The sequence below is a fragment of the Colobus angolensis genome, unplaced genomic scaffold, assembly GCF_000951035.1.
Source record: "Colobus angolensis palliatus isolate OR3802 unplaced genomic scaffold, Cang.pa_1.0 Scaffold144, whole genome shotgun sequence".
NCBI lineage: Eukaryota > Metazoa > Chordata > Mammalia > Primates > Cercopithecidae > Colobus > Colobus angolensis.
Genome location: NW_012114533.1, coordinates 1,031,844 through 1,043,233, shown reverse-complemented (window position 1 = coordinate 1,043,233; position 11,390 = coordinate 1,031,844). Strand labels below are relative to the sequence as shown.

Here is an 11,390-nt window from a genome sequence, read left to right as displayed (position 1 = left end):
GAACTCCTGACCTCAGGTGATCAACCCGCCTCGGCCTCCCAAAGTGTTGGGATTACAGGCGTTCAGAACCACTGCACCTCGTTTTTTTTTTGTTTTTTTTTTGTTTTTTGAGACAGAGGGTCTTGCTGTGTCACCTGGGCTGGAGTGCAGTGGTGCAATCACAGCTCACCGTTGTCTCAACTTCCCAGGCCCGAGTGATTCTCCCACCTCAGCCTCCCAAGTAGCTGGGACTATAGATGCACCACCATACCCAGCTTATTTATTTATTTTAGAGATGAGGTCTCTGTTGGGTGGAGGGGCTCACGTCTGTAATCTTAGCACTTTGCGGAGGCCAAGGCAGGCAAATCACTTGAGGTCAGGAGTTCAAGACCGGCCTGGCCAACAAGGTGAAAACCCATCTCTACTAAAATTACAAAAATTAGCTGGACATGGTGGTGTACACCTGTAGTCTCAGCTACTACGGAGACTGACACAGGAGAATCACTTGAACCCAGGAGGCGGAGGCTGCAGTGAGCCGAGATCTTGCCACTGCACTCCAGCCTGGGCGACAGAACGAGATTCCATCTCAAAAAAAAAAAAAAGGTAGAGATAAGGTCTCACTATATTGCCAAGGCTAGTCTTGAACTCCTGACATGGTGAAACCACGTCTCTACCAGAAATACAAAAAAAGAAAAAAGAAAAATTAGCTGGGCATGGTGTCATGTGCCTATAGTCCTAGCTACTCAGGAGGCGTGAGAATCATTTGAACCTAGGAGGCAGAGGTTGCAGTGAGACAACATCGTGCCACTGCACTCTAGCCTGGACAATACAGCAAGACTCTATCCTAAAAAAAGAAATCAGGCTGGACTGGGTTAAGGGTATAAAAGAGGGGTTGGAGGTTGCACTAGACTAAAGTAGGGTGTTAGGAAAAGGGATGGAGCTCTCTGGCTGAATCAGATCAGACCAGGTCAGGAAAAATGAGGAAGGAGCTGTAAGTCCAGGAGGGACAGAGGTTTGGGGTTGGGTTCAGACCTCTGTGGATTCAGAGGTCCTGGTTGGGGTACATGGTCAGACTATCTGAATGGATTAATTCACCAACAGACACATACATAAAAATATGCATATACATGCCTACATACAAACACACGTATACACTCCCTTACCTGCACATATAAACAGATCCAGGCCCTCCCCAGCTCAGCAGCACAAAGCTCTTCAGCAATGTGCTAAGGCTTGGGACTGGGCCCACACATGTACCTGAAAACAAAGGGCATGAGGGCTTTGGAGGGTCTCTCTCTTCCCCCACCCCAGTAATTCCTCTTCACCAGGGGCTGCTGGGGGCAAATGGGGCGGAGCCAGGTATGGGGCTCCAGAGGAAGTTGCTGGCCACTGTGTTTCCTGAGTTCAACAGTGTGTTCTCCTGCTTCTCTGACCTACCCCCTGCCCCCAAGCAGGATGGGGTCCAGGCCTGGCAATCTACCTTTTCCCTTGACTACCTCCCTCCATATACATACATACGTGAACCTACAAATGCCCGAGTCACACAATTGTCCCAGCAGCCCCATAACTCACAACAGTCGCACTGCTAAGCCACACATTCAACACATCCTCATTTATGGATTTATAGCCTTCACTCACTCAGCAGTCACATATTCTCTGCTTTGTTCAATATCATATCCCCAGCACCTAGAATGGGCCTAGTACCTAAAGAGGGTTCAATGAATACTATTTGAATGAATTAATTCACCAACAGACACATACATAAAAATATGCATATACATGCCTACATACAAACACATGTATACACTCCCTTACCTGCACATATAAACAGATCCAGGCCCTCCCCAGCTCAGCAGCACATACATACACACAGACACTCACTCAGGCTAACAGGCTAGATGTACACACCCAGTGCCAGACACAGGCCCACTGTAGATGTTACCTGGCACTCTCACGGTGAGTTGCCGGTGGCAGCTAGCCGGTAAATGTCCTTCAGGCTGGCCAGATCTACAAAGGAAGAGTTGGGGGTGGGGTGCAATAGCATTCCTTGGGGTCCTGAGGCACTGGGCAATGAGAAGCTGGGCTGGCAGCAGGGCAGGGCCAATGTAACTGTAGATTGGAGAGGGAATGGATGGGTCATACAGTCCCTTCCTCTGGTGTCTTCCTACCAGCTAGGGAGGTAAGGGTAGAGGTGCAGGTCTATCGGGCTTTATTTCAGGTTGAGAGAGACCTTAGGAGGGGAATAGTTTGAGGCCTCAGCTTCTCCTGCCTGGGATGACAAAGAGGGACACTGGATAGAGAGCTTTATGGGCACTAAGACCCCATCTCCAATCCACAGCGGGGTCTCCTTATCTTCCCAGTCTTTAATGGTGAAGAGGAGGGGACTTAGAGAGTTAACTACCTGGAAAAGAGTCTGAAAAGTACCCCATTTATCCTCCCATCCTCCCATAGAGCTTCAGGCTACCCACTAGCAACAGAACTGTCTTCCTCCCTCAGTGTCCCCACCCAAAGTCAGCAAAGAGACAGACAATCCTGCTACTCTCTTAATCCTTCACCCAGGGACCTTAGCACCAGGGAGACTAATTTAGACCTCAGCTGGTGACCGGGTGCAGCAGATCATGCCTATAATCCCAGTACTTTGGGAGGCTGAGGTGGGTGGATCACCTGAGGTCAAGAGTTCAAGACCAGCCTGGCCAACATGGTGAAACCCTATCTCTACTAAAAAAAAATATACAAATTAGCCAGGCATAGTGGCGGGCACCTGTAATCCCAGCTACTTGGAAGGATGAGGTAGGAGAATTACTTGAACCCAGGAGGTGGAGGTTGCAGTGAGCCGAGATCATGCCACTGCACTCCAGCCTGGGCAAGAGCAAGACTCCAACTCAAAATAAACAAACCAACCAACCGACATTAGCTGGGCTAGTAGGCTGGGGGCTAGGTAGGGGTAGGAATCTCCCAGGTACCTCAAGACCCTCTAACCCAAGCCCCCTCCTAGGCCAAGTCCCCTCTCTCACTCCTCCCTCAACAGCACAATCCAGGGCAGTCTATCCTAGGAATCTACCCCAGGAAGGCTACCTGTCTGGCTGTCCCATGACAGCTAGGGGTGAGAAGCAACAGTCCTGGGGTGAGAGGTGGGGAGCAGACTGAGAAAACCAATTCTCCCTCAACTTTGAGGGAGATGGGGCCAGGCTGGGAGATCTGGGAACAAACTTTAGGGTCTTGGGTGAAGGAGAGGTATAATTCAGGGAAACAACTTCAAAACTGAGGGGAAATGTGAGGTGAGAGTGAAGGGATCCAATTCATACAGTCTTAGGAACTGTAAGGATGGGGAAAAGACTGCCTTGGACTGAGTCATTATTAGGCATCAATGACCAACCAGGACACTCTCAAACCGAAAAGTCTCTTTATTGATCGGTACCATACATGACTCAAATGGCCCAAAAAAAAAAAAAAAAAAAAAAAAAAAAAAAGGCATTACAGTTGGGGTGGGATGTCCACCTTCCTCACCCCTTCCCTCAGCTCCTGACTCAATACCCTTCCAAAAGTGGCAGCTGGAGTGGAGGAAATAGGGTGTGGGGGACCCCAGAATCGAGGGAAGAGTGGGGAGAGGGGTGGTGCTAGCACTTCCTGGGACTGGCCACAGGAAAAGGCAGCAAAGCCACAGAGCTGGCCCAGCTGCGTGAAACCCTGCTCCTGGCTGCACCCTGGCGGAGCTGAGGATCCTGGCTGCCTCCTCCTCCTCCTCCCTGCTATGAGGAAGGAGTGGCAGGGGACACTGGCAGGTAAAGACCCTCTACTTCACCCAGGGGGACAGAGGCCTGTTTCTCTCTGGTGGGCTTAGAGCTGGGACATCATCGGTGGCCCCTTCCCCTCTGTGAAGGACAGAGTAGGCTTATGTATGCAGTTGGAGGGGTTGAGGGAGGAAGATTCTGGAGGAAAGTGGCTAAGCCCCTCTCCCATCCCATGCCTGCCCAACTGAAACAAAACCAAAAATACAGCAACAAGGCTGCTCCCTTCTCTCCAGGCTCCCTAAGGGAAGGAGCCTCCCCTCCCCACATCCTAGACAGCTGCTCTTGTGGAGGACTATGTAAGGAATATACACACCATAGGGGTGGGGCTGGAAGAGAGGGAGTCACGAGCACTAGGAGGGCAGGCCAGAGTCCAGATAATGGGGAGACAGAGACAACAGCAAGGGTCTGTCACCAAGATGTGGCCACCAATGTCCCATTACCCCATGGCATGCCTTCCCCAACTGCAGTCACCCCACAGGAAAGGGCAAGAGAGATGGCGAAGTGTCTCCTTGGTCTGAAGCTCTCACACCGTATAAAATGGTATGCATACCTCCCTCCCCGCCTCTCATCCCCACTTAGACCCTAGGCCCCCATCTGCTAAGAGTAGGGAGGTAGCTGGACTTTTAATAAGGGGAAGAGGGGGGGACATGAGTGATTTTTTTTTAACTTACATTTTTAATAATATTATTTTTTTAAAAACTTGGAGCTGGGATAAGTGGCAGCTGGAGGAGGAGCCCAGAGCTTTACCCTTCTATTACCAGCTGCCTAGCGGAAGGGGCATCCAACCAAGCCCCATAACTTTAAGTCCCTAAGGGCTGTGGGTATAGAGAACCCCAGGCCTGAAAGGGGTAAAGTCAGGGGGATGGGAAACCCAGAATCTGGAGTGAGGATGGAGGCAAATGCCCTGGGGGATGGTCAGGACATGTCTCAGAGGCCCAGGTTCCAAGTAGGTATCCACATGAGTACCCCCTTCCCCTAAAAGGCTCTGCAGAGGCCAGGCCCAGCCCAGGGCCACTGTGGGGCAAATCTTGGCACCTGCCCCCAGCGAGTCCAGTTCCTCCTTGAAGCAGGTGGATGGAGGCTGCCCATTTTAGATGCTCAGTCTCTTCATTCTGTCTTCTGCTTCCTGGGGCTGCGAGAGGTGGGGCAGATAGGCAGAGCACTGGGTGGCCACGGCAGGGCCTTTTACTGGGAGGCCTGTGACGTGGGGTTCTCCGATTTGCTTTCTTGGCTGGACGGAGGCTTGCTGTTCCAGGGGCTGTTGGCGCCCAGTGCAGGGGAGTTGTTAAAGCTGTCCTCGTCGTCAATGCCGTTGGCTGCGTCAAACTGGGTGTTCTCCAGCCGGGTGATGAGCCTCTCGTCCTCGTCCCCGAACTCCCCGCCCATCAGGGTGGGCTCCCCCACCACCATCACATCCTGAGAGTGGTGGAGGTCCCCAAACATAATCGGGGCAAGGGCTCGCCCGGCCCAGGGCGGCAGATACCCCCAGAGCCCCAATACCCACCCTGGAAGCTCAAGAGTCCCCACCCCCTCCTCATACCCGAATTTAAAATCTCAACTCCTGACACCCTCAGCTCCTGGAATCCTTCCCACTGAAGAACACCAGAGCATCAAAGCCTTTAGCCCATATCCATTCCCCTAGCTCCCTAGCCCATCTCCCCAGAATTTTAGGGGACTCCTCAACTTCTGTCCACATGTAAGAGAAAGGGAGATCAAACACGAGGGAGGGCAGTATGTGCATGTGCAAGGGCATGTACTCTGGATCTGCAAACACTCCAGTCTGCGGGTCTTTCTATCAGTGTGAGTGTGTGCGCTGGATGGTCTGTAAGCCCCAAGCTGTCTGTCCTGAACGTCTATATGTCCTCATGGCTGTCTCTGTTCCTTTATGCCCTAGCTTCCTACGGCTGAGTCTGTGTGATCACACCCATGCAAGTGCCTGACAAGGACTCTCTCACCAGTAAAAGCAGTTAGCCCATGCTGGCAGAGTACATGAAGAAAACTGTCTTTGCTTCTATGCCTGCTAGTGAGCTCAGGCTTGGACAGGGGTCAGGGGTGAGCAGTGGGGCAGCCCAGAAGAGAGAAGAAAGCCGAGATGCTTACAGGTACCTGGCTGGAGAGGGCGAAGGTGCTAGCTGGGCTCTTCTTCTTGCTGTTGCTGTTGTTGGTGTTACCACCCCCCGAGCTCATGGTGCTACCCCCTGACATCTTCCGTTTCCGCCGTTTGCTGGGCTGCTGACGTGTGGGCTCCGCTGTGTCAGGGAAAGGAGACTCCGATGGGAGAGGGCCCCAGGTCCCCTATTCTAAATTGTGGCTCCCAAGGAGCATGAGCCTGCCCTGATCCCAATTTTGTAGACCCGGGAACAAGGAAGGGGCAGGGAAAACTTCAACAGGAAATAAAGATACAGTTTTGGGGAACAGTGTGAGATCCTGGTAAAAGCAGGTGCAAGGCACTCACCGGGGGGTGCTACCATGCGCTGCCACTTCTGGAAAAGGCAGGTCTTGAGGCAGTCGCGGGGGCTGAGGCTGTAGGTCTTGTGGCGGGACATGAGCTCTTGCATGGGCTCAAGTATCACACAGAGCTAGGAGTAGGCAAGGAGGTGGCTTGTCAGGGTACAGACATGGAGCCGAGACTAAATGGACTGGGGTAGAAACTGGGAGGTCGGAGACTCACTCGGAGGTAGTTGAGAGTGGAATTGGACAGCCCACACCGGGTGATGTTTTTCGAGAGCTGATCCAACATCTGGGGGTCTTGGGCCTAGAGTGGGAGAGAAGACAAGCAAGAACACTGACACCTGGGTTGCCTCTGCTCACCTGCCCTATCATCTGAGCATTGTAACACTCCTGAGAGAGGATACTCTCTTATAAAACCTGCTGTTCAGATGAAGACACCCTAACCCTCTGTCTAAGGCCAGTCAGGAAATGACCGACCTTGTTCCACCCTTCCCCCTGCCTGCCTTCACTCGTGTCCTGGGTCCTGCCCACGACTCACATGCATGGCAAGGATGCTGCGGGGGATGAGCTCTCGGTGCTGCCGGATGCTGAAGTGCCACGTCTTTATTCGCATCATGTCATCAAACATGAACTCCAAGTACAACCGGCCCTCCACACACACCTGGGGAAAGGCTTGTCAGACCCCTGCCCCCTCCCCACATACTATACCTGAAGGTATATCTATTACAGTCTCCCATTTGCTTACAACTCTCCCATTGCATATACTTTTGTCACCTGCACATTAAATCTGGGTGCACAGATGTCACAATACCCCCCACCCATATACCTGGCCTTTACACACACAGACACACAACACACACACACACACACAGTAGAAAATTTTAACAGATTGTCCTCTCCCCATGTAGCTAGTGATACACTCATCTGCTCTATGCTATGTGAGGGCAGACTCTTGTTCACTCATGTAGCCCTAGGGCCCAGAAAACTATCCCATACAAACATAATACATGTTTGCTGATGGTTGCAACATGCCTATCTGCCCTTCTTATTTTGCCACTTCGCAATATGACTCCCTGGAGAATAGCTGTGAGTATACACTGGGAGAGAGGACGGGAATCAAACCCAGGTGCCATGGTGTTCCACATCCAGCTGGGTTGCTGACCTGGGTGAACATGGGCTTGCCATGCTGGGTCACCATGCTGCCCTGGTCACAGTCGAGGGACACAAAGTTGCTGTGGAATGCCTCCTTGGGGTGCTTAAGAACATAGTACAGCTCCGTAGCACCCCCCTCAAAGATGCTGCGGAAGTAGCGTGGGATGAGGGTCCGGCCAATGGCTGTAGAGATGGGACAAACTCTTCAGACAAAGGGACCGCAAAAGGGGCCAGACAGATGCCTCCCCTACCAAGCTAGATATCCCCTGGCACTCCCAGACCCACTTCTAGACTTTAGAACTACACAGGAGGTATACACCCCCATAGCAAGATCCCAGAGGTCACTTACTATATCTCTTTGGTCCATCCTCCAGGCAGAAAGTGATGGTCAACATGGCATCGTCCTCAAAGAACTCAGTTGTGAATGCATCCCACCAGAGATTGTCACACTCCTAGGGAGCATGGTGAGGTGTGTTCATGTTTTTTGTCTTTTTTTTTTTCCTTTTTGTGGAGAACGGGGTCTCGCTATATTACCCAGGCAGGTCTCGAACTCTTGGGCTCAAGCTATCCTCCCGCCTCTGCCTCCCTGAGAGCTGGGATTACAGGCGTGAGCCATCGCGCCCGGCCAGTGTGTTCATGTTATAAGATATCCCATAGGGTGCCCAGATGGCCCCCCTGCTCCCAATTCCTTTTCCCTTGGCAATACCTCTGTCCAGTTCTGAAGCCGTTTGTTAAGCTCGAATATTCTATAGTCAGTTTGGTTGCCATATGGTGTGTGCCTCCTGGAGGAAGTGAAAGAGGCCGATCAATAGGAGCGGAGCCTCCCCACCCCACCCCTACCTCGGCCTTCACCCAGTGGAAAGCACCTTCTTCCCCACTGGACTCCACTTACCCAATCCCTGGCTCCAGGTATGTAGGCGGGTACATGGGAGTCGGGCTGTGTAAAGTAAGAGGCTATGAGAATGGGGGTGGAAGACAGGAATTATTGGGGGTGGGGGGCTACTCGCTCCCCTTTCCAGGCAAGATCCCACCTGGAGAAGGGTTAGGAAGTGGCCAAGAGACTCACTTACCCTACATCCCGATCCAGCATGGTGCCGGGATGGAAGGGGGGGAAGGCGTTGCCGTTCGGGGGCTCCTTCGGCGAGTACAGCTTGAATGACTTTGAGGAACAACCTAGAAGAGAAAGAAAGGAGTCATAGCTGGGCTCGGTGGCTCACATCTGTAATCTTAGCACTTTGGGAGGCCAAGGCAAGAAGACTGCTTGAGCACAAGAGGTCGAGGCTGCAGGGACCAGCCAGGGCAACATAACAAGACCTCGTCTCTAAAAATAATTTTAAAAGTTGGCCGGGTATGGTGGGGCACGCCTGTAGTTCCAGCTACGTGGGAGGCTGAGGCGGGAGGATCACTTGAGCCTGGGAGGTTGACACTGAAGTAAGCAGAGATCATACCACTGCACTCCAGCCTGGGCAACAGAGCGAGACCCTGTTCCTAAAAGAAAAAGGAGTCCCCTGACCCCCTCTTGGGAGCTCTCCGATAAGCCTGCTAGACTGTGTGGATAGGGATGGTCTTATGGAGCTCCTTGGCCTGCTTACAAGAGAGTGGTGGAGTAGGGGAGGGGGTTACTCTAGGGAGCACCTGTCTCTCCTTCTAATCCTGGCTCCAATCTTATTTCATTAAGAAACAGAGTATTCCACCCTAATCCCAGCGCATAGCCAAGATCCCATTTCTTCATTTGGCTGAACCCTAGATGACAGAAGAGGAATTGAAGCTGGGAAGAATTATCACAGAACAAATAAATATCCAATCATTAGAATCTAATTTTGATAAACTCCCTTTTAATCTACATAGTTTCATTCAATCATCACAACAACCTTACGAGGCAGCAGGGCTGACCATAACATTCCCATTTTACAGATGAGGCAACTGAGGGCTCAAAGGAATTTGCCAAGATCATAAAGCTAGTAACTCTCAAAGCTCGGACTTGAGTTTGGATCTTCTGATTCCCACATCCTATACTTTCTACCATCGGACCCCACTATTGCCCTCTAGGGACCAAAGTGGGGGAGGAAAAGGGGGGATTTTCGAACTCTGCCCCTCCTCCACCCTCAGGGTCTCAGGAGGGCAAGGGATAGAAAGATAAATGGGGGTGGGTGCCTGTTGGGTGCGGCCTACCAGATAACCAGTTGTGCCTTCTGCCTCCCCACTAACGGCCACTCCCTTATCAGCCCAGCCCCCACCCCTGCCCCCACCAAGGGTATAGAGTATTGTCTCCAAACCAGAAACCCAAAGCCTCAACCCCTTTTCTCTTCTGAGACTTGGGAGTGGGGGAGGCGGCAGATAAGCCTCCTTTGGATCCCACTCTACCTACAATTGAGAAGTAAGTGGTTTGGGAAGGAGCCTATGTTCCTCAGTCTAGGGGCACGTGGTCACTAGACAGGGGTCTTGCTAGTGTGTATCTGTGATGTGCACATGTCCTCTCTCACACCTCACCTAACAGCAAACAGTTCCTGGAGTACTGTTTTCTGACTGGAAGTGTTAAATTCATAGTTGGGTATGAGCCAGGTACCCCTACAACTTTGTTTCCCCTTCTCACCAGATAGGAGGGGAAACTGAGGCACAGTCCCAAAAGTCATCTGACTCCAATCACATTTGCTTCCTTGGGTCCCTAAAACTTGACTGCATTTGGAAGGGTAGCTAGATTGGCTGTATCTATATCTCCTCCCCAACTTAGACGCAAAACCTATTTTGTTCCTTGGGGGGAAGAGACAAAACAAGACCCTGTGCCAACATGTGTCATTTTATTCTCTCCCCAGGGCCCCATCCTCACCATGCAGGCAAAAGGAGGGTCCCAGACTGCACAGTCTCTGAGGGTGCCAAGAGTCAAAGCCTGTGTGTGCCTGCACACACGTGTGCCTCATCCTGCCTAGCAGGCTTCTACCCTCAGCTCGCCCTAACATGCCTATCAAGGGCTGGAACCCAGCAGCCCCAGGCAGATTCAGATGCCCGCAACAGGCCCTCACCCCATGCACGAGCTCCACATCCATATGTTCCAAGAACAGCACACACAGCCTTCACATGCCAGTCTGGACTGAGCCTGTGTCTCCAGAAAGACAGTCCCCACTCAGCCACTAAGTCTCCCCACTACACAGACAGGCAGACTAAGGCCACACAGGAAGCCCAAGCTCACACGGCCCACCAGAGGCCAGGCCTGGGCAATAAATCCAAGAGTAGATTCTCAGACCTGGCCCTCATCCCCCAATTAGGCCATCCTTTCTCCCATAACTTAACCACCCCTGCCTCCTCAGTTTAGGGGCCACTTGAAATGTGTCAGCTCAAGAACCTGAAGAGAAAGGAGGCAGGATGCCCGGGTTTCTCTCCAATTTTGTCAAAAAAATTCTCAGAGCCTCCATTTCTCTCTCTAGAAAATGAACAGGCATTGTCTGGGCCTGGGAAAATAGCTCTGAGGAGCTAAGGCCCAAAGCTCTGGGCCTCTATTTACACCTACAGCGAATGGACACAAACTCAGCATCTCTCCAGAGCCACTCAACTCCCAGTAGCTCCAGCACAAGAGCTTGGGAGTAGAGAAGGGGAGGGACATCACCCAGACCATCTGTCCCTGTTGCTGCCTGTCCCCAGCAGCAGGAGTAGAGGGAGCAAGTAGAGGGGGGACGGGGGTGGGTGGCTGGGGAGATGTGTCATCCAGCCCTGTAGTCAGCCATGGCCCCCCTCCCACCTCTAGCAATCTGGAAGCCTTTAGGAAGGGGGAGAGAAGAGCCCAGAACTAGTAAAGTTTTCTCAGGGTGGAAGCTGCATCCCGGGGCTGAGGGGGGCACCTCCAGCTGGGCACTGCCATGGTAACCAGGCTGACCAGAGGGCAGGTCCCCTCCCTTTAGGGGCTGGCCACAGGTCAGCAGGCCTGAGCGCCCCGGCGGCTCTGAGCTGGGGCACCTCTCCCCCAGCCCGCAGACCAGGCCTAGGCCGGGCTGAGGGCCTTCCGCCCACCCCCCAACAGGCTTG

At 52.5% G+C, this 11,390-nt stretch overlaps 1 protein-coding gene across 2 annotated transcripts in view; it reads right to left on the bottom strand.

The window, feature by feature from the left end:
- Window positions 1-4,374: 4,374 nt before the first annotated feature.
- LDB1 (LIM domain binding 1) overlaps window positions 4,375-11,390 on the bottom strand; it is a 13,172-nt gene continuing 6,156 nt past the window's right edge. Inside the window, exons 2-11 of one of the 2 annotated variants that reach the window (XM_011935490.1) lie at window positions 8,444-8,546; window positions 8,266-8,310; window positions 8,080-8,155; window positions 7,723-7,825; window positions 7,384-7,556; window positions 6,760-6,882; window positions 6,442-6,525; window positions 6,226-6,349; window positions 5,871-6,019; window positions 4,375-5,186 (exon numbers count right to left, since the gene is read on the bottom strand). In XM_011935490.1, coding sequence (XP_011790880.1) covers window positions 4,956-5,186; window positions 5,871-6,019; window positions 6,226-6,349; window positions 6,442-6,525; window positions 6,760-6,882; window positions 7,384-7,556; window positions 7,723-7,825; window positions 8,080-8,155; window positions 8,266-8,310; window positions 8,444-8,546 — 1,211 coding nt within the window. In that variant the 3' untranslated portion in view covers window positions 4,375-4,955. The remainder of the gene's footprint in view (window positions 5,187-5,870; window positions 6,020-6,225; window positions 6,350-6,441; window positions 6,526-6,759; window positions 6,883-7,383; window positions 7,557-7,722; window positions 7,826-8,079; window positions 8,156-8,265; window positions 8,311-8,443; window positions 8,547-11,390) is intronic. The other variant, XM_011935491.1, reaches the window with a different exon arrangement.